This window comes from Hippopotamus amphibius, chromosome 2, assembly GCF_030028045.1.
Source record: "Hippopotamus amphibius kiboko isolate mHipAmp2 chromosome 2, mHipAmp2.hap2, whole genome shotgun sequence".
NCBI classification, from domain to species: Eukaryota; Metazoa; Chordata; class Mammalia; order Artiodactyla; family Hippopotamidae; genus Hippopotamus; species Hippopotamus amphibius.
This window is the reverse complement of record NC_080187.1, coordinates 46,280,859-46,303,091: the sequence shown is the minus strand read 5'-3', so window position 1 is coordinate 46,303,091 and position 22,233 is coordinate 46,280,859. Positions and strand designations below refer to the sequence as shown.

Below are 22,233 nucleotides of genomic sequence, written 5' to 3'. Positions count from 1 at the left end.
GAACTTGATGAACCAGAAACCAAAATTTTGGCCTTTTATTAATCTATTTCTTGTTGCATCTAATAATTCCAGAGTCCCTAGGCTGAGATACCTTAAGTTCACTTAACACAACTTAAAACACTATACCTTTGGAATAGAGCCACTAACTATGCAACAATTTTCAATTTCTCAAGGAAATGGGATGAAATAATATATTCAATAAATGAGAATTATTAAAAAAAACAAAACAAACTCCAACCTCACCTTACAAACAGATTATCTTCCTCTTAGAAAAATGGCACTAGTGTTGCTAACATTTATACAAATAGATTGGTTTTAATTTTGCTTTCCTTTATTTTGACTATATTCCCCTAGTGATGGTAATAGGTAATAATGAAATACTGTTCTCTACCTGGTAAACCCACCTTTTACAACTCATCTCAAAAACCATTCGCTAGCCCCCACAGTCTTCTATATCACTTTGTATGTATCTCTATCTCAGTGCTCATCATACTGAACTGTGGTTATTACTTTGGGAGGGTGGGACCATTTCTCAGTCATCATTGTATCTTCTCCAACGCACCTGCATCTCAAAAATCAACCAAGTGCCAAAAATAATGCCTGGCAAATAATGAGATTCAATAATTATTCTTACTAATTAAAGGAGATAATAGCAAAAATTGTAATAAGCTTCTTCTATTTCTATAAATAAAGGGAATTTGTGTTCATTGATTATGACCAATGGTAATTTTATGAAGTATCTTTTCACTCTAAGAGCTACAAATACCAAACCTCTTTCAGCCAACATAGGAACCATTTATATGGAAAGTCTTAAACAAAAGCATTCATCCCCAGAGGAAAGTGGGATTAAGGTAGCACAGGGAGAGGGGCATAATACTGCTCACACACACACACACACACACACACGCACACACAAATACACTGTCATTGTCATACTGTAACATTAGGCCAAAATTAATTTCTAAAAAGCTTCAAAGGGGAAAAAAAGATTCAAGAGGACAGTGTGAGAGAAAAGCAAAGGAGAAGGAAACAGTCACCTCCAGTTAGCCTTAGGGAAAGGAGGAGGAGGGTGCAATGTTGGTGCAATGATTCCACTTTTTAGTGCCATCCCATGGATTGCCTTCCTGAGTCATCATCTGGACATGGCAGAGGTAGGAACAAGGAAGGCAGCCTGAGGGGCCCGCCCTGGCAATCATTTAGCTGCCTGTCCTGGGCGTCTGCTCATCATTATTAGAGAACAGCTGTATTATGCCTTTGACTTGCACCATCTGTTTATAGTACTTGTAAATGGTCCCTCTATTTGTATTCCCTATTCTCAAATTTCAAATGAAGGAAAGATCTCAGTCTGCAAGGACAATTTTATTTTCAAATCTAAAATAAGTGGTACCTTGATTTTGTAAGGTTGGGCAGTTCTAATAAACTGGGAATGCAGCGTGCTTTCTGCAGATTCACTTCTATTTCCTGAGCAGCGTCTTCGGTGAAGAGGGGGCTGGGACAGGCTTTGAGCAAAAGTCACTTGCTGGCATGTGTTATTTTTTTTTTAAATAAAACAAAAAGGGAAAAAGACGATTACAGTGACGACAATTAACATTTTATTTCTAGACAACAATAAAACCAAAATATAATATTGTCCTATCACATATCTAATGGTTCTGTCTCTCATCCAAGATTAGTAATTAATTACTCATCCAACAAAAGCCTCCTGTGATCCCCTTCTTATTGAGAACACTCTTATTTCCTAACATCTTAGAGAACATGCTCTTTTGTTCCCTATTATATATCTGTATTCCTTTTCTGTGTGGAAATTCCATTAGAATCAATGGATGTTCTATACCTGGAACAAGTTGAGAGTAGGCAATAAAGATTCACAGTTCTGATAAGAAAAAGCTCCCATTCACAAACAGCTCCAAGATTAAGCTTCAGTTGGAAAGTTACGGAGTTTCTCCAGGTGCTATATAATATCACTACTGGAATTCCAGTGGCTAGGCCCAATAACAACATAATTAATTGCCTGTCAGCATGAAGCTTTCATCAATGAAAAACAAAACCACAAGAAAGCATTCTTAAAGGGACTGACATAAAATTCCCTATACAAACCATATCAGGAACTTTGAACTTTATTTTACTTATTTATTAATATTTATCTATTCAATTAATTAATTTATTTATTTTTAGTTTGTGTTTTACAGATATAAATTAGACATAGAAGTAATGGGATCCAAACTTTTTAAAGATACTACTCAAATTATCATTATTATTGTGACATAGAATTAATAGTATCACTAGTAATAATCAAAATGACTATTAGTATTAAGTTACTCTATACCCTCTATCTAACAGGAATATGAGTTTTTCCAGGTATTCTGGGTATTATTTTATTTAATCCTTTTGATAAATTTATGAAAGGGGTATTATTATTCCCATTTTAAAGATGAGAAAACTAACACAGAGAGAGGTTAAGTTTCTCACTCAAGATTACACAGCTACTAATGAGCAAAACTAAGATTCAGTCCCAGATCTGACTCCAAACTGTGTATTCGTAACTGCTATAATCTAATTTACTAGGAAACACAATAAACTCTGTACTCCTTCACTAGAAAATAATTAGAGAAATGGGCAATTTCCTACCCATCTCTAGAAAGGGTATTAGAGGAACCTGCCCGGCATGCTGCCCACTAGGCTGCACCAAGGCCATAGTCCGTCCTATATCTGCCACTGGTAACCTCATAGAAAGGCATATTTTGTTTAAACGAAGGCACTGATACCGCAAGTGTACCCCATGCCTATGAAATGCCAATAAAGAACATTCTCTCTGTGAGAGTTGGGTTTCTTTCTGTATTGTTTTCTCATCTCCTACAGCCAAGTTGGGTTTTTACTCCACCTCATTCTTTATAAATAAGGTTCCAGGGTAGCTTGATATTTTAGACTCTTCATGTGATCTTATCCCAAAGTATATTTCCAGTGTCATTCCTCACAATCTTCTGGCACTTGTCCAGTGACAAAGATCTCCTTGTTGCTGCAAAACCATACCCTGAGGTCCATAGCACTGTGCCTTTAACAGCTCTTGCTCTTCTCTCAACCAAAAATGCCCCAAACTACCTTCTCTAATACTTCCATTATGCCCTAATAAGAACAAGGCTCTTCAGTTTACTGATCTGTAATGGCAATTTTAAGAAACAAGCAATGTTTTCTCTGCTAATCAAGTAACCAGCAACTCTAATTTTACATTCCAAGACTTTCAAAACTATGATGGAAAATAGAATACGTATAATATGTATTTTTACATGGTACATTCTGCATGCATCTTCCAATATAACCACCCTCCCACGCACACTTGCTCCAAGTTTGTCATTTTCAGGCTATGTACTATTATGAGTTTATAGATGTAATCCTATTAAGCTTTTCACTTCTGTATTTGCAAAAGAAAAAGAAGGGAAGAACCAATCATCACTCCCTCTAACTTTTCTCACCACATCCTTCTATGTCAATACAGCACATATTATATCCTCTTCTGTATTGTGGCTAGTTATTCATAAATCTGTTTCCTCTAAAAGTTTCTAAACTCCTGATCTATATGTCCATCCCAGGCCAGCATGCCAGTAACTAGCACAGTAATTTATAATTTACATGTAGCAGATATTCAATAAATGTCAATAAATAGCATGTCCATTTTGGAAGCTCTTCCCATTTAAACTTCCTAAGCCATTTTTCTAAAAGTATAACTTCGAGAAATCCTTAATTTTACTAGGGTACTTTTCAATTATGCTACCTTCTGTTTTCTGCAGAGGTTGTTGTAGAGGGCTCTGAAACTTTTTCTAGTGTAGCTGCTGCGATATGCTCCACCAATAAGGTATTCTATTACCAGTCCAATGTCAATCAGCGTTATTCTGTAGCCTGAGAGAAGAGTATGCTGAAATAAAAACATGTAACAGATTGTAACTGTCAGTTCTCTTTTTCTGTCTCTTTTGCCATAGCACTAGAACATAACCAAATCAGCTGCAAAGAGGGAGACTCAAACTCTTCAACCTTAGGACAATGCTTAGACTCACAAAAGATGTGAGAGCTCCTGAGTTATCACTAATAGCCAAAACAATAACAAAAACAATTCATCACTTAATATGGCCAGCTATTGATACAACCTGCTTGTTCAAATGGGACAAAATACTTAGCCTTAATATGTTTTTAGTTTCATAGACATGGAATGTCTGCTTATAAGAGTTTGTTTACTCCCTCTCTCTCTCCCCCTCTCTCTCATGCATACACACACTTTAGAATAAAATACATTTAAAGACAGTATGGTACTGGCACAAAAATAGAAAGGAAGATCAATGGAATAGAATAGAGAACTCAGAGGTAAACCCAAGCATATATGGGCATCTTATCTTTGACAAAGGAGGCACGAATATACAATGGAAAAAGCCTCTTCAACAAGTGGTGCTGGGAAAATTGGACAGCTACATGTCAAAGAATGAAATTAGGACACTTCCTAACACCATACACAAAAATAAACTCAAAATGGATTCAAGACCTACATGTAAGGCCAGACACTATCAAACTCCTAGAGGAAAACATAGGAAGAACACTCTATGACATACATCAAAGCAAGATCCTTTTGACCCATCTCCTAGAATAATGGAAATAAAATCAAGAATAAACAAATAGGACCTAATGAAACTTAAAAGCTTTTGCACAGCAAAAGAAACCATAAACAAGACAAGAAGGCAACCCTCAGAATGGGAAAAAATAGTTGCCAGTGAAATAACGGACAAAGGATTAATCTCCAAAATACAAAAGCAGCTCATGCAGCTTAATACCAAAAAAGCAAATAACCCAATCCACAAATGGGCAGAAGATCTAAATAGACATTTCTCCAAAGAAGACATACAGATGGGCAACAAACACATGAAAAGATGCTCCACATCACTAATCATCAGAGAAATGCAAGTCAAAGCCACAATGAGGTATCACCTCACACAGATCAGAATGGCCATCATCACAAAATCTGGAAACAACAAATGTTGGAGAGGGTTTGGAGAAAAGGGAACTCTCCTGCACTGTTGGTGGGAATGTAAGTTGATACAGCCACTATAGGAAACAGTTTGGAGGTTCTTTAAAAAACTGAAAATAGAACTACCATATGATCCAGTAATCCCACTACTGGGCATATACCCAGAGAAAACCATAATCCAAAAAGAAATATGTACCATTATGTTTATTGCAGCACTATTTACAATAGCCAGGACATGGAAGCAATCTAAATGCTCATCAACAGATGAATGGATACAGAAGATGTGGCACATATACACAATGGAATATTACTCAGCCATAAAAAGGAATGAAATTGAGTTATATGTAATGAGGTGGATAGACTTAGAGTCTGTCATACAGAGCATAGTAAGCCAGAAAGAGAAAAATAAATACCGTATGCTAACTCATATACACGGAATCTAAGAAAATGATACTGATGAACCCAGTGACAGGGCAAGAATGAGGATGCAGATGCAGAGAATGGACTGGAGGACACGGGCTTGGGGGAAGGGGCGCAAAGGGGAAGCTGGACGAAGTGAGAGAGTAGCATAGACATAGATACACTACCAGCTCTAAAATAGCTAGCTAGTGGGAAGTTGCTGTATAACAAAGGGAGATCAGCTCGATGATGGGTGATGCCTTGGAGGGCCAGGACAGGGAGGGTGGGAGGGAGTGGATATGGGGAATATATGTATAAATACAGCCGATTCACTTTGGTGTACCTCAAAAGCTGGTACAAGAGTGTAAAGCAATTATATTCCAATGAAGAGCTAAAATAAATAAATAAATAAAGACAGTATAAAAGATTGTTTTTTACTGGAAATGACAGAACTACTACAACAAAAGTATAATAACTGGAGGATATACTGGCGGATCCAAAATTAACATGAAGTGAAACCTTCAGCCTCTCTATTGAAATGGCTATAACACTTTGCACTGTGTTGACCAAATCATACAAAACAAGAATATGAAAGAAAGTAGAACAAATAGAAACAAGGAACATGAAATGGCAGAACAAAATGAGATATCAAAACACGAGGCTGTGCCAAGACAAATGTTATGGTTGGTAGGAGGCCTGAGCAGCCAATTTCTAAGTACATGGGTCTTTAGTCTAAATGAAAATTATTTTGATCCCTTAAAACCCACCTTAGTGCCTCGTCATAACTGTTACTTCTGAACTGCCATTCATAGTATACTTTTAAAGGCACATAGTGCTGAACAAGAGCTTTGAAATTAACACATTGTGAATTATGTTCCCAAAGCTTTGAACCAGAAATAAGGTTACATATATAAATAACTGTAAATAATTTAATTTCTCTTTTCACATTCATAATTTGCTTTTTACGAGAAACACAAATAATGCTCTCATTTTGCTGCTAGTTCAAAGCATATCTAACTATTTCATTCAATTTTCTTTAGTTTACTGTGATAGAATCAGAGTTTAAGGAAATAATCTAAGGAAAGTCATTTTGACCCAGCATAAATCAATGCAAACTAAATTCACATCAGCATGGACACTTTTGCTTACTACTAATTTGACAACTAAATGTCTTCCTCCACAGTTCTTTCACGTTTGTTCTCTCACCAAGTCAACATAATCAGAAAGCCCACACCCTCTCCATCAAGATATTAGATTTCATAATTAAGGGAAGAAAGCCTGTTAAAGTTGGAAAGTCTTGGTAATTCATGGGGGATCAGAGATGATTTTAAGTCTGACTTAACTCAGAGTTCAACGAGAACACCATGAGCAAAACATGAGCAAAAGTATAGACCAACAGGATCCATCCTGGTCCCCTAGAACAATGCTTAGACTCACCAAAGAAGTGAGAGCCCCAAGTTATCATTAATAGCCAAAACAAGAACAAAAACAATGGAAGTCACATACCAGTCCTTCAATAAAGATAACAGAACCAGGAAGTTTCTCTATTTTCAGCAGGTATTATTATCATCATTGGCAATATCATTGTATTATACTAAGCTGAAATTCTGCTTGGAAGTTTCTATGTCTCCAATTCACATTTTATAAGAGAAAATAATTATTAGCTAATGCCACTTACTTGGTGGGTCAAATCTTTTAAAACACAAAGTTAATTACAAGAAAATAATGTGAGTGTGGTTTGGTGATGAAATTGTTCAGAGTCACAGGTAAAGAGGGTAGGTAATTTGCTAGAAAATCCAAGTCTACATTTTACAAAGCAAAATCTGATAATACTTCACCACAAAGCTAAAACAATACAAGAAAAAATTTGTACAGCTGCATAATTAGGTTACCTGTTTTACATCTTGGACAAGATGATGCAAGAGCATATTGGTTGGTCCTTGTTTCTGTAATAAAGAAAAGCAAGAATTTTAATTACCTTTTAATTACCATGTGCTAGGCAAACATAAAAAAAAAAACTTTTATTTCAGAATGCATAAATAATCCAGAATACTGAAAACTTTCTTCAACATCTTAAGTAATGAAGCTTAAGCCAAATGAATTCTAAGGAAGGTATTTCCCAAAAGAAGATGTAATTACATTGATATATTTTTCAATGCAAGATGTATATATCTAGGTAGTAAGGGCTTAATTAACTTTGTGTGGCAAGAGGCAGAGATAAATTTTAACTAATCTATCACTATCCTTTATTATATATAAATCACACAATTACAAATTCTATCACATAGTTATATTCCATCAACAAATATTTATTGAATACCTACTACATTCATTCAAGCCACTGAGGAATTCAATGAAGAATATAAGTACACTCTTCATAGAATTTTTACAATCTAGTAGGAGAGAGTGGGACTTACACTAAAAACAACCAACAATATGAAGATAGGTATGTTCAAAAAGAATGGCAAATAATTTGTATTATAGGGGCACATGATTGTAAACTGGAGTAATCAAGAAGACAGGACTTAAACAGGGCTTTAAAGAAACGGTAAGATTCAAAGGCAAGGAAGGACATCTCAAGAAGGGTGCTTGGCCTGAGCAACTGGTGTCTTTACAAGGCATAAGCCAGTCTCGTTTCAATAAAAGGTTTGCATACGAAAACTGCAGGAACAAAATTGTAACAGTGTCCTCAGGTTGAAATGCTTCTAATTACTCAATAAAAGCAGTTTATTCTTATTCACATCTTTGGCTTTAATTATGGTCTTACTATCCTATTTTCTTAAATTAGTTTATGCTTCTATTCTGTATAGTTAATTAAAATGGGAAACACAGAAATGGCCATAGGATAAAATGGATTGGGTAAGAATGTTTCTTCTTTGGTTGAAAAATCTGTCTCTCTATAAGCTATCTTTGTACATGAACATTGAATGAGACTTCAACATTCAAGATATAGTTTAAGCTAAGTGTTAAGCTAATTACTAAATAAATCTTAAGGAGGTGACTGCTGAAATGTTCCAGTACTCACTGTGTTATAGAGCTCTTCCAGTCGGGAGATGGTAAGAAAGCGATGGAGGTTCACTCCATATTCTATTAAGAGCTTCACGAAATCCACTCGATCCATCACTAAAGCATCTAACATTGCTTGTTCTAGTGAGCCAGGCTTCAGAGGGTAGAAATAAATGAGACATAGAGACAATTAAGAAAGTAGATATAACAGGGCTTCCTAGGTGGTGCAGTGGTTAAGAATCTGCCTGCCAATGCAGGGGACATGGGTTTTATCCCTGGGCAGGGAAGATCCCACATGATCCCGCTGAACAAACAAAGCCGTGTACCACAACTACTAAGCCTGTGCTCTAGAGCCTGCAAGCCACAACTACTGAGCCCAGGTGCCACAACTACTGAAGCCTGCGCACCTAGAGCCTGTGCTCTGCAACAAGAGAAGCCACCACATTGAGAAGTCCATGCACTGCAAGGAAGAGTAGCCCCCACTCACCACAACTAGAGAAGGCCCACACAGCAATGAAGACAATGCAGCAAATAAATATATAAATAAATAAAATTAATAAAAAAATTTTTTTAATTCTAAAAAAGTAGAAATAACTAAAAAATTACATGTATCTGAACTCAAAACTATACAGACAAAATAATCATAAAATACAATCTTACTAAGAAATATTCAGGACATAAGTGAAGAAATAACAAAAAGTAAACTGAAGGCATAAAAGACCTCTTGAATAAATGTGTTCTTGGATGAGAAGATTGACTATGGTAAAGATCTCAATGCTTCCCAAATTAATGTTCACATTTAATGTAATTCTAATAAAAATCCAAGGTTTCTTTTTCTTTCTTTCTTTCTTTTTCTCCTTTTTTTCTTTCTTTTCTTTCTTTCTGCTTCTGCTTCTTCTGCTTTCTCTTTTTTTTTTCTTTTTTTGGTAACTTGGCATGTTACCATTTAAACTGCACCTGACTTCTGGGTATAATGGCAAATTAAACACATTCATGTACTTTTACTCCTATCTAAAGCTCCATTAAGAGACTTTCCTGGTGGTGCAGTGGTTAAGAATCTGCCTGCTAGTGCAGGAGACACAGGTTCAATCCCTGGTCCGGGAAGATTCCACATGCCGCAGAGCAACTAAGCCAGTAAGCCACAACTATTGAGCCCGCATGCCACAACTACTGGAGCCCACGTGCCACAACTACTGAAGCCCACGCATCTGGAGCCTGTGCACCACAACAGAGCAGCCCCCACTCACCATAACTAGAGGAAGCCTGTGCTCAGCAATGAAGACCCAATGCAACCAATTAATTAATTAATTAATTTAGAACACAACTAAAATTATAGTAAAGGGATTTTTTTTTAAGGAAATGAATCCATAAGAACAAGGAGATCAAGAGTAAAACATTTTAGAAGTTGGAAAGCAGATGGTCAAATGGTAATTGACTTAGCAGTCCCCAGGAAGCCAGAAAATGGATGTCCCCAGAAACTGGAAAAAAGTCAAGAACCAAACAAATCTATGCCACAGAATTCTGGCAGCATAAATTGCTAACATTGGTACCTTCCCACCCCATCTTCCCCTATTGACTTCCGTAACAATAGCAACAAGCCTTGTAGGTTCTAAGCGGGAGATCAGAGGATTTCTTTCTGACATTGTGATGAATACAAGAGACAATATATGAATATGCTAACACCTCAGGTCCCCCAACAAATGGCAGCCAGATCTGTGCAGATACTGTGAAGCCCAAAGCTACAGGCTCAGAATTTCCAATGAGCTTTCTTTCCTCCACTCTTAAACAAAGAGTCCAGGAGAAACAAACCAAAAAACATCAACTAGGACAAATCAGACAATACAGGAAGAAGAAAACTTCAAAAGAACTATCATTAGTATCCTCAAAAAAACATAAGAAGATATTATATCAGGATGTTATTTTTTAAAAGAAAACAAATTTGCTCTTAGGAATAATTAATAATATGCTGCCAGAGACAAAAAGCTATGCACAAGGTATGAAAAATTAAACTTGAGGAAATCTACCAAAGAAAAGATGTGGAAGATAAGAGGAAAAGTTAAGATTAGAGGAGCAGTCCATAGGTCTAACATTTTTTCTTTTTTTTTAAGATTTTTTAAATTATTATTTATTTATTTAATTAAATTTTGGCTGCATTGAGTCTTCATTGCTGCGCAGGGGCTTTCTCTTGTTGCGGTGAGCAGGGGCTACTCTTGGTTGTGGTGCACAGGTTTCTCATTGCGGTGGCTTCTCTTGTTGCAGAGCATGGGCTCTAGATGCACAGGCTTCAGTAGTTGCGGCACCTGGGCTCAGTAGTTGTGGCTCACAGGCTCCAGAGAGCAGGCTCTGTAGTTGTGGCATATGGGCTTAGCTGCTCTGTGGCATGTGGGATCTTCCCCGCCCAGAGATCAAACCCATGTCCCCTGTATGGACAGGTAGATTCTTAACCACTGCGCCACAAGGGAAGCCCATAGGTCTAACATTTAAATGATAAAATTCCTGAAAGAAAGCAGAGAAAGCAAGGGAGGAAACTCCCCAGAATGATGCCAAGTTGAGAGCAAATGCCCAGTGTAATGGATAAAAAGTCTTATAACAACGCACATCATTGTGAAATCTCAGAACAATGGAACAAGAGAAGATGTTTTTAAACTCCCAGAGAAGAAAGAAATGGTCACAAACAAAGGCTCAGAAAACAAAGATTTTTACTTCTCAACAGTACTGCTGGGTGCTGGAAGCTAAGCATTTAAAATTCTCTGGAAAAATTAATTCCATCTTGAGTTAAAATATATCCAAACATACAAGGCCTCAAAATTTTTATCTCCCATACTCCCTTTCTCAGGAAGTTACTGCAAGATACACATCATCAAATAAAGGAGTAAACCAAGAAAGAGGAAAGCAGGGGGTACAGAAAACAGGTGTTCTAACAAAGGAATGAATCTCCAAGATGATGAAGGTGACAGGACAGCACCAGGAATAGCAGGAAACCAGTCCAGATTGCAGCAGTAAGGGCCACAGACAAAAATGTTAAGAACTCTCTAAAGTTAATCAGAAAACAGCAATATGACTTATTATTTAGAAATATAGAGATTTATAAACGTCAGAACAGTCCAAAAATTTCAAATGTGCTTGGCTCTTATGATCAGCAGGGCAGGGAACTACTGTCTTTTTGGTAGCTTTTTAGTACCATTTGATGTTTTAAACAATGTGCACAAATTAGTTCAACCCCAAAACAATAGACTTGTGGTATAGTCACAACTGTAATTTTTAAAAATAAAATGTTAACAGTGATTAGCATCAGCACTATGAGTAACTGTTCTTCTTCCTGCTTTTCTCTGTTTTCACTAATTTCTATTGTGAACATGCATTACATTTTAATGCAAAAAAATAAGATGAACTTTAAGTTTTGAACAACAATATAAAAATCTGCCCATTCAAAAAGTAAATAAAAAATCCCTCCATTTGTCTTTCCCCCAATTTCCTTTGTCAGCTTCAATTACGCTGCAGAGCCAGAGGAAAAAAATGTTTTCAGGGAGGCAAAGTAGATGAGAGAAATGTCTTAGCCATCGTGTGTACCCAACATCAGAGGTGCTACCCCCACACCCCTCCCCAAAGCAACCTATCTTTCCTCCAATTTTCTCTTTTGTCTCTTCCTAACAAACCAACACACAACATATGTCTTCCAAATAACTTCAATTCCATTATACCTTCCAATGTTGTCCATAAATTAGGATATGTTTCTTGGCAATGTCCATTCTGTCCCAAGCCATTGCCAGATTTAATTGTTCTGATGCTGATAAATTTGTGCCTAGGGTAAAAGAAAGGAATCACATATTCTGTTCACATTATCGATGTAAAAAGCACAAAGTGCTATGGAATGTGAAAAGAGGGAAGGAGGAACAATTGTAACCTTATTTAGACACTCACCCTTTAGCAGAGCTGTTAGGATTGCTAAATCAAGGTCCTGTGACTCCTCAGAATCAGCATCAAATATAGTAATCTATAACAGTTGAAAAACAGAAAGCCACACATTTCGGGGATTAGCAAAGAAATGCTTTCAAATGTACCCATAAAATTTGCTCTTGAGCTAATGAATTAAGTGAAACATTCTTCATTAACATTCTCTCAAAAAATCACACTGAATTAAAAAAAAATCTTTTTTTTTTTTTTTTAACTAATAAGAGAGAAAACTTTTAAGTAGGGTAATGGAGAATTGTGCACATGCAGGGGGTAAAAAAACCTGAAAAATTCAAAGCACCTTAGAGGAAACATACATGAAAGAACATTATTACATTAATTTTACAATTCACATGCTATAACGGAAAGAAACTCAGTGTCAATTCCTCATGTAAAGGAAACCATTCCTCATTTTGAAAGGATAAGAAATGAGATCCTTCTATTCACCTAGCTTTAGAAACTAAGACTTTTACCTTTTAATGAGAAATGAATTCTCAAGGATTTGTCATAAAATTAGTGAGGCAATTACAATGTACCCAGTGAGCAAGTACAATGGACAGCACAGAAAGCCTTCATTATGTCAAAGTCTCCTGCATCCTGGCTTGTGACTGATTTTTTTAAAACAAATAAGGACATTATTTATGATTATAAAAGGTCTTCTCCCATTAATGACTGTATCTCAGTATTTCCAGGATGAAAATATATTATATAGTAGAGGGATCTGTTCAGCCCAAATTGGCAAATTCTAGCCCCAGATATGCCACCTAGTCAGTCTTGTGTAAATATCTTAAAGCCACTTTCCTCACTCACAAGATGAGAGGAATTCACTAAATAATCTCTAAGGTCTCATAAAGATAAAAAACTACACTTCTAGGACTTCCTAGGTGGCGCAGTGGTAAAGAATCCGCCTGCAAATGCAGGGGAGATGGGTTCGAGCCCTGCCCTGGGAAGATTCCACATGCCACAGAGCAACTAAGCCCGTGCGCCACAACTATTGAGCCTGTGCTCTAGAGCCCATGAGCCACAACTAACTGAGCCCATGTGCCGCAACAAGAGAAGCCACTACAATGAGGAGCCTGTGCACCACAATGAAGAGTAGCCCCCGTTCGCAGCAACTAGAGAAAGCCCGTGTGCAGCAACAAAGACCCAACACAGCCAATAAATAAATAAAATAAATAAATTTAAAAAAAAAAACAAAAAACTACACTTCTACAAGTCACAATAACAGCCCCTCTACCTAGCAGTCCCCCCACATGCGTGAATAAAATTCAATCCTCAACTGTGCAGGACTTCAGAACTTAATTTCTGTAACATACAAACCCTTAGTTGCCTCCTCTAGTTCCTTCTTGATTATTACATTGCTCCTTGGTTACTCTCCTTGATGACAGGAAGAGGCAAATATAAGAGTGATGCCTTTAACATGTTCTTTTCTTAACCAACTGACTATTGTGGGGAATATAAAATGTAGTAGACTATGCACAAGATTTCAGCTCTCAGCACCAGTTTCAGTTCAACCATTTCATAATTGCATGACTCTGGGCAAATCACTCAAATTCTCTAGGCTTCAGCTTCATTAGCTCTGAAACAAATTAACAATCACCGCCATATTGAACTTACTCAATATGGGGCTATTTCAGGTGAAAAAATATATTGGAAAAAATATACGTACATCGAAAGCACACTGCTAATTGTAGATATAGTTGTTATTTTTGTTGTTATTAGGTCAACTAAAATCCCAAAGGGTTTTTCATTTCTGTTTAGCCATGCTTAGTCTAGACTGAACTTGATCTATTGGATTCTTGAGGCCAGGTACTCTAATATTACCAAAAATTTTGTATGATTTGGTCCAGCCTTCAAATTCTGTAAACATCACTATGACTCATGACTTATCTGCATATTTAATGTAACTGTCAGCTACATATCATCCAAGTCACTAATAAAAATTTTGATCAAAGTGCCCTAAAACACTAAAATCTTTTCCTGAATCTATATTATGTTCATAGCCCATAGTTTGCGGCCTCCATTTTCCATCCAAGAGGATAGTCTTACATTTCCATTGTCCAGGGTATCCCCAATGATCTCTGGCAGGATATAGTGAGGATACTGTGATACAGTCATCTAAGCCAGCAGAAGTGAGTTTATTTAAGACATGGAGCTGTTCCTTTACCCTCTGAAAACATTTACATGTAATCTTTACTAAATTTGATCACTTTTCTGTAATACTGTTATATTATCTAAGTGCTTTTTGCCAGGTACAGTCAGGAATTTGAAGCATGGTTGGAAGAAGGGAGGGAACAAGAAGCCAAGTTTATTTAACCTAAAGGTCAAGTCCTGTAGAGTCATATATAATCAAGCTAGAAATGAAAAAAAAATTGTGAACATAAATATGACAATTGTTAAACATTAGCATTTTTTAAGTTGGTTGAGTCATCAACTCATCATACTCACAGAGTCCCTGTGCACCATACACTCCATTAGAATTTGAAAAAGGTGCTTGGACTGTTTAAGACTGAAGTTGAAAGTGTTCTGAATCATGCAGATGATCTCCTCCTTCACCTGAGGACGCAGGGTCCTGGGAGAGAGAAATGGATGTGACTTGACACAATGCAGAGAAAGGGACAAGCCAGAAACATCAGAACAAGTACAACATCCCTGCATCTGTCCCACTTGACGGAGGTTTCTATGGACCGTTCTGCCAAGAGACAATCGAACGGGAAGCAAAGTGAAGCAGCGGCACGAGAAGGCAGCTGAACTGGAAGCGAGAATGGACTGATCTGCCATGCTCCTGGGAAGAATGCACTTGGGGCAGGGTTCTCGGGCTGACAGATTTCCAAGAGGCTGTGAATCTCCAGCAATTACGGGCATCATAGTCTTAAAGAATCTGACACTCCAAAATGTTTAAGAATCACTCATCTAGGGTGACTTTAGGAAAGAAAGAGGTATAATAGAAGAGGAAGTGGGTATGGAGAGGAAGCAGGGCTGAAAGGAGAAAGAAACTGTAAGAGAAGAGTCATCAGACAGCACTTATAACATAAGCAGTAAAAAAAATTTATTAAGTAAATGAGTGGGGTCAATAATTCAGTTCGTAGGCACCGTATTTACTTACCCAGCAGAAAGATCATGCTTTTGAAATTGGAAGAATCACACTGCGTATAGGGATGACTAGAGAAAAACTACCATTTGTTTATAAAGGAGAAAGAATTAAAACCTCAGCTAAGTACAGCATATGCTACAAAAATGTCAGGATGTCGATTTCCCCTATTTCTGCTGTTTTTACTAACGGCAACTGAATTTAAAGGTGATCTGGGGCCCCAGTGGTCTCCTCCCTCACTCCCCCTAGAAATGCTTTTTCCCTAAGCTGAGACAGGAATCAAGGTCCTTATTAGAAGCAGGCCATTCTTCAGCTAAGAAAACAGCAACTTGCATCACTGGAGAGCATTTTGGTGTTGCTTAATAGATACAAAAACCACTGAAAAATGAATTCTAGTCTCAACCTCTGTCCTCCAAGATATCCAAGAATTCCAGTCTCTGTCTTCTAAGGATATCCAGCCCACATGAAAGCAGAGCTTAAAGAACTAAAATGGAAGAAAAAAGAACATAGTTTCAGAAATGAAGACTCAACAACTCACCCTTCATCTGCTAAGTGTTTGTGGGTGAAAGCCAGAAGGTCGGCAGCCCTGCCTGTGCCTTCACACACCACCACAGGATCTTTGTCTTTCACAGTCTCCCACACTGAGAGGATGACATTGGGACCACCTTCCACCACCAGCCCCACCACGGGCACACCTTGTCTTGAGCCTATTTCAGAGGACAAACAATACCAAATTGTTACAAAGGAATCCTATCAGCAGTTCTGATTTTCAGATACAAGTCTTTTGATTACCACATATACTGGTTACTTGCACTAGCCATTCTCTCTTCTTTGACTCAGGCTTGCTTAGTTCAAGGCCAAGCCAGAAGCTTGGACTTTAAATAATTCAAGTAGCACAAACACAGTGAGAGCATCTTCTTCCAGTTAGAAAGGTACCTAAAGGCTCTGACATTCTACTTCTTTCCTTCTCCACATACCTCCACTTCCTTATTACTTTCTCCCTATCACTAAAAATCAAACCTAAAATATACCAATTGATAGTCATAGAGTTCAACATTGTCCTGTAAAAGCTAAATGAAATGGTGACAATGGTTTATTAAGGCATAAAAGTAACAGAAGAAAATTTAGATGAAAATATCATTAATTATAGAATTATTGAAATGGATGGAAAAAAAACTTTTTAAAGAGAATCTCACACCCTATATAGAGAAATACTATGCAGCCACTAAATGTGTGCTCAATTATGCTTATTGATATGGAAATACATCCATGTCTAGTGGAAGAGGAGGGGAAGACTACAAAAGATATTATATGATCCCAGTGCTCAGTTTTTAATGTTGCTCTGTTGTACGTAGAAAATTTCTCAAAGCATACAGATGAAAAGTTAACAATGGTTATTTTTGATAGTAAGATTACAGAAAGCTATCCTTTCCTTCTCTTCTATGTTTTCTTTCTTTATCTGAATATGAGAGTATATAACACTTTTATCATCAGAAGAAGAAATCAGTAAGGGTATTCTGCAGGAGAGGGGAAAATAATTCAATTTCTGTTAGGTACATCTTTCTTGAAATAATAACTAATCCCCACGAAAATAAATATAAAAATATTTATGATTGTTTTCTACAAAAAGGATCTTACTGATGCTACTAATTAAATTTGTTATTAAAAAAAAATTGTATGACTTCCTAGGTGGCGCAGTGGGTGGGAGTCCGCCTGCCAATGCAGGGGAAACGGGTTCAAGCCCTGCCCCAGGAAGATATCACGTGCCTCGGAGCAACTAGGCCTGTGCACCACAACTATTGAGCTCTAGAGCCCATGAGCCACAGGTACTGAGCCCATGTGCCGCAACTACGGCAGCCCACGTGCCTAGAACCTGTGCTCTGCAACAGGAGGGGCCACCACAATGAGAGGCCCGCGCACCACAATGAAGGGTAGCCCCCACTCACCGCAACTAGAGAAAGCCCGTGTGCAGCAACGAAGACCCAACACAGCCAATAAAATAAATAATTTAAAAAAAAACAAACTGAGCCTGAGATTTAAAAAAAAAAATTGTAAAGTTCTTGCTGACAAGTCTCATGAGAGAGCTACCTCTACTCCTGGCTCCCAGTTTAGGCAGGAACACAACATTACATCTCCAAATGGGAAGTTCTTGGAATAGGCATCCCAGGAAAGGGCACTCTTCTCCACCAAGACTTGGATTATGAAGACACACAGAGCCACCTGATCCTATGCTTTCCATCCTCAGAGGCTTACAGAACAGGAACTGACACTGGCCACGTTTCAAAGGGATTTCTATGGAAACTTTACGAAGTCAAGGTTTTTTGCTTTTTGTTTTTTTGGGTTTTTTTGGTAAGTGCTTTCTGCGAACATCAGGATTTGCCAGGGACTCCGAGAAGCCCGGCTGAAAAGAAATGGAAGCAATCAAGAAAATATTTAATTATTATCATTCCATCCAAGTAAATCCATTTATAACCACACCAAAGACAAATACAAATATGGCAGAAAGCTTCTCTAGTGAGCACAGTAGGATGAAGATCAGCTTTGATACTTAAGAATTTGGGGCTTGTTGGGGTCTATTTTCATTTGTCCGTCTTTCCTTCCTTCCTTCCTTTCATGTGTGCATGCACGTGTGTGTGTGTGTGTGTGTGTGTGTGTGTGTGTGGTTTATTGTCTTTGCTGTTTTCCTGTCAGTTCTTCACAGAATAATAAATATCACCAATCCATTGAAATTGACTCCATGTTCTTTCTCCATGAACAGCAAAACACTCCAAATAAATCCTAAATTTCAAGGACTTTGAAAGTATAAATGTAGAATTGCATATGGTGATATGCAAGCTCAGGTCTGTTTTCATTCATCAGGGCTGTTTTCACAAATGGAGAATCAGCAGGAAATAAGAAAGAGACTTTGCTCTCCTGGGGCATATACTGTAGTGCTGCACAAAACCCCTGAGCACAGGTGGTGAGCCCAGGTCATCAGAGGCAACAGGACACTTCAGGTAACATATTTCAGAACACTGCAGGGCCCTTGCTTCAGGGATTCTTCTTCAGAGCAATCTCGGACCTGCCCTCTTTCTCCTCTCCTCTGTGGGTCTCCCTCCCCACTAGCCACCCCCACCCTGCAGAGGACCGCATACCTGCTCCTCTCTCCTACTTCCTAACTTAAATGAGCCTCCAAACTTCATTAACACTAAGCTCTAAATGACGGGCAACAATTCCCAGAGTCCCTCTTCCTACCCCCACCCCAAACCTCCATGCCAAAGGAGAATAAAAGGAAAGAAACACATTTGTTGAGGACGTATTATGTACCCAGTACTATTCTGAGCACATCTAATATATTTTATCTCCTCTAGTTCTCACAACAAAAGGTACAGGTAGACAGTTTCTTCTGTCTTGTATAGAGAAAACAATTTAAAAGATGTTAATTTCATTGCCCAAGGTCAAAGACAGTAAATAGAGCTTTGATCCATCTGACCTCACTACATTCTGCTGCTTCAGGGAATCTGGGCCAAAATCTCAAAGGATGTTCAGCATTTTCCAGCCCAAAGTCAAAGGCTGAAGAGGGCTGAGCCTCCTGAGAATCCTCCCACTCCCTGGCACCACTGCCCTACGGGTGGGAGGATTCTGTGGAAGATTTAACTCACCAAAAGAGGTCGGGGCCATCTTCTGCTGCCCTGGATACGGAGTCTCCATTTCTCCAGGCAGCACCCAGCCCGCCTCCTCCCTTTAAGGATTCCCCCATCTCCACCCAAGGACTCTCACTGATTCTGCCCCCCACTCCTCCTCCTTCAGGTACTACCAAAGCATCACTACCAAAGCATCACTGCCAGTGTGTCACAACATACCTTCAAAGGTCCCTATTTCTAAAAGTCCTCATTTCAACCCCTTCCCTGACTGGGGCCACTCCAGCCACATAGAAATGCCATCTTCCCTGACTATTAGAGCCCATAGCCCACTCTTCTCAGGCTAGTCTCTTTACGGCTTTTCAGTTGTCTGCATTCCCAAATCAGTACTTGCTCTACTTGCTCCCTCTATCAACCCAACCCTAAGGACTCCTGGAGGCTCTGCACCCTGTATAGATAGCAACGGAGCACCTTGCTCCACAGCAGGGCCCCCATGGTACTCACGGCTGTGTATTTTCTGCAGAGAGAGGTACTTTTCCAGGTTCCTCCTGAGCTTCATCTCATTGCCATACTTGCCCACGGTGCCGTCATCGGACAGGATGAAGTGGGAGTGCATGCAGTTGAGTGTGGTGAGTTTGCTGAGGGGGTTGCCCAGAGTCTGGTACAGGCACACCACCTGTGAGACAGCAAGGACAAGGGAGTCTCAGAGCTTGAGATCCTTCCCGGGCAGACTGCTCCAAAGGCCTGTCTATGTACTACACAGTTCCTGTCCAGGTCAAAAAGTACTATTTGCTACCAAGAGTAATGCTTCTCAAGCTCTCTGCAGTGAAGAATCAATTCGAGTTTTCTTATTTCTTATTTTTTTTATGGACAGATATGAGGTCCTATAATGCATGACTAGTATGCAGCTTGTGCCACAGGAGACTCATGACACAAGTTCAACAACACTCGCACACACAGCAACATAAGCACGGTTACCATAAGCTTGGATGCCACAGCACCGTCACATTGCTAAAAATGGTTCCAAATATTTATTTTCAATTTCTGTACTTACCTTGTCTCAGATCATTAAAAAACAGTTCAAGGATCTGCATTGATACACAGACTACATCACTATCCAGAAACTATGCCTTTTAATAGATCTATTCCAGAATAATATTTGGACACTGACTTTTTTTCCTAGTATTCCAAATGAAGTGAAGAGTAAATGGAGATGCATTCATTCAAAATAAAATATCCAGATCTTTATTAATATTTACTGATTCTTGTATAAGCTACTGCAATTCCTCTTTGTTTCTAGAGAGGAGAGAACAGTCCAGTCATTTGGTATCTGTGGCGGATTAGTTCCAGGACCACTCGCAGATACTACAATCCATGGATGCTCGAGTCCCTTATATAAAATGGCGCAGTACAGTCAGCCCTTGGGATCCCCTGGATCCATGGTCGTTTGAATCCTCGGGATCCACTGTTGGTTGACTCCTCAGATGCAGAATCCACACATAGGGAAGGCCGACTGTGTCTGGAGTCAAAGAGCCCAAGTTTAAGGCTAGCCTCTTCTACTTTCTAACTTTAACTCTGGGTAACACCTGCCTCATTTCTCAGGCTTACTCTCCTCATGTATAAGAGATGATAATAATTCCTACAGCAGAGGGTTGCTATGAGGCTTTAAAGAGATAATGGATGTAAAAAGCACTATAAATGTTACAAGCATTCATCTTTAAAAGTTACCTTTGTAATTCCTAAGTGTGACACCAAGGCCAGAAACCAAAAAGAAAATGATTGATAGATCTAACATATACTCTTTTACATGTGGAAAGATGTTCATAAATAATACAAATTAAAATCTGGGAAATGCAGCACACATGGCAAACAAAAATGTTAACAGAATGAATTATAAAAGGTCTTTCAAAATATAAAAACTATGTTTAAAAATGCACAAAAACTACATGGAAAGATGCTGAACCTCACTAGTAATCAGAGAAATGTACATAAGAATAATAAGGGGTTATTTTATACCTATCAGAATGGCAAAGCTTGACAACGGCCAGAATACCCGAAGCTGGAAATGGTACAGGGAAATGGGCACCCTTACATCCTGTTGGTACGAATGTAAATTGTTACCACCTTTATAAAAGGCAATAGTCACATTTTAAAAGTTACATACCAACTGGTCCAAACATTCTACTTTGAGAATTACTTCTAAGGACATAAGCTTCTTCAGCTAGTTTCAAAGATACGTATCTTATTACAACATTAATATCATTTTTTATAAAAGTGAAAAATAGAAAACATAAATGGACAATATAGAGGGATGGTTAAATAAATTATAGTACTTTAATACAATAGAACTTATCAGGCATGAAAAATAAAAATGCACCCTTGGCCCTCAGAATGTGGTCTCTTACTACTATTTCCCGGGACTTCCTAGGTGGCACTGTGGTTAAGAATCCGCCTGCCAATGCAGGAGACACGGGTTCCATCCCTGGACCAGGAAAATCCCACATGCCACGGAGCAACTAAGCCTGTGTGCCACAACTGCTGAGTCCATATGCTACAACTACTGAAGCCTACGTGCCTAGAGCCCATGCTTTGCAACAAGAGAAGCCACCAAAATGAGGAGCCCATGCACCACAATGAAGAATAGTCCCTGCTTGCAGCAACTAGAAAAAGGCCGTGTGCAGCAGTGAAGACCCAAGGCAGCCAATTAATTAATTAACTAATTTTAAAAAATACTATTTCCCACTAAAAGCAACTAGCCATTTCTCTAGGAGCAAAAATTATATACAATGAGCCAAGGTCATTTTTTCCATACAAAAACACAAGGAAGCAATGATAAATAACTAGAATTGTGTTAAAAGTATTCAGGAGACAACTTGAAAGCCCCCACTGGCCACAATGGGACAATCTGTGCATGATAAAGAATAATAACTATATTAGAATAATGGATTAAAACATACCAAATATGTTTAACTTCATGAATAAAAAAAACAAAAAACAAAAAAACAACTCATTGTTCACCTTGGAGAATGGTAGGTAACCAACTCATTGCTTTGAAAACTGGCAAATAAAGAAAAAGAATCAAGCATTTATTTTGCCCTTTCCCACACAACTGTACTACAAGATAAACCAAGCAACTGATGAGAAAATGTTTCGCTTCA

The 22,233-nt window shown here is 38.3% G+C and overlaps 1 protein-coding gene across 1 annotated transcript in view; it reads right to left on the bottom strand.

Moving 5' to 3' along the window:
- The window catches only part of TRPM6 (transient receptor potential cation channel subfamily M member 6), a 134,024-nt gene that overhangs the window by 72,840 nt on the left and 38,951 nt on the right, over positions 1-22,233 (bottom strand). The window contains 9 exon segments of the mRNA XM_057721746.1: positions 1,388-1,519; positions 3,770-3,910; positions 7,300-7,353; positions 8,433-8,567; positions 12,115-12,215; positions 12,335-12,407; positions 14,813-14,936; positions 15,994-16,162; positions 19,580-19,751. Coding sequence (XP_057577729.1) covers positions 1,388-1,519; positions 3,770-3,910; positions 7,300-7,353; positions 8,433-8,567; positions 12,115-12,215; positions 12,335-12,407; positions 14,813-14,936; positions 15,994-16,162; positions 19,580-19,751 — 1,101 coding nt within the window.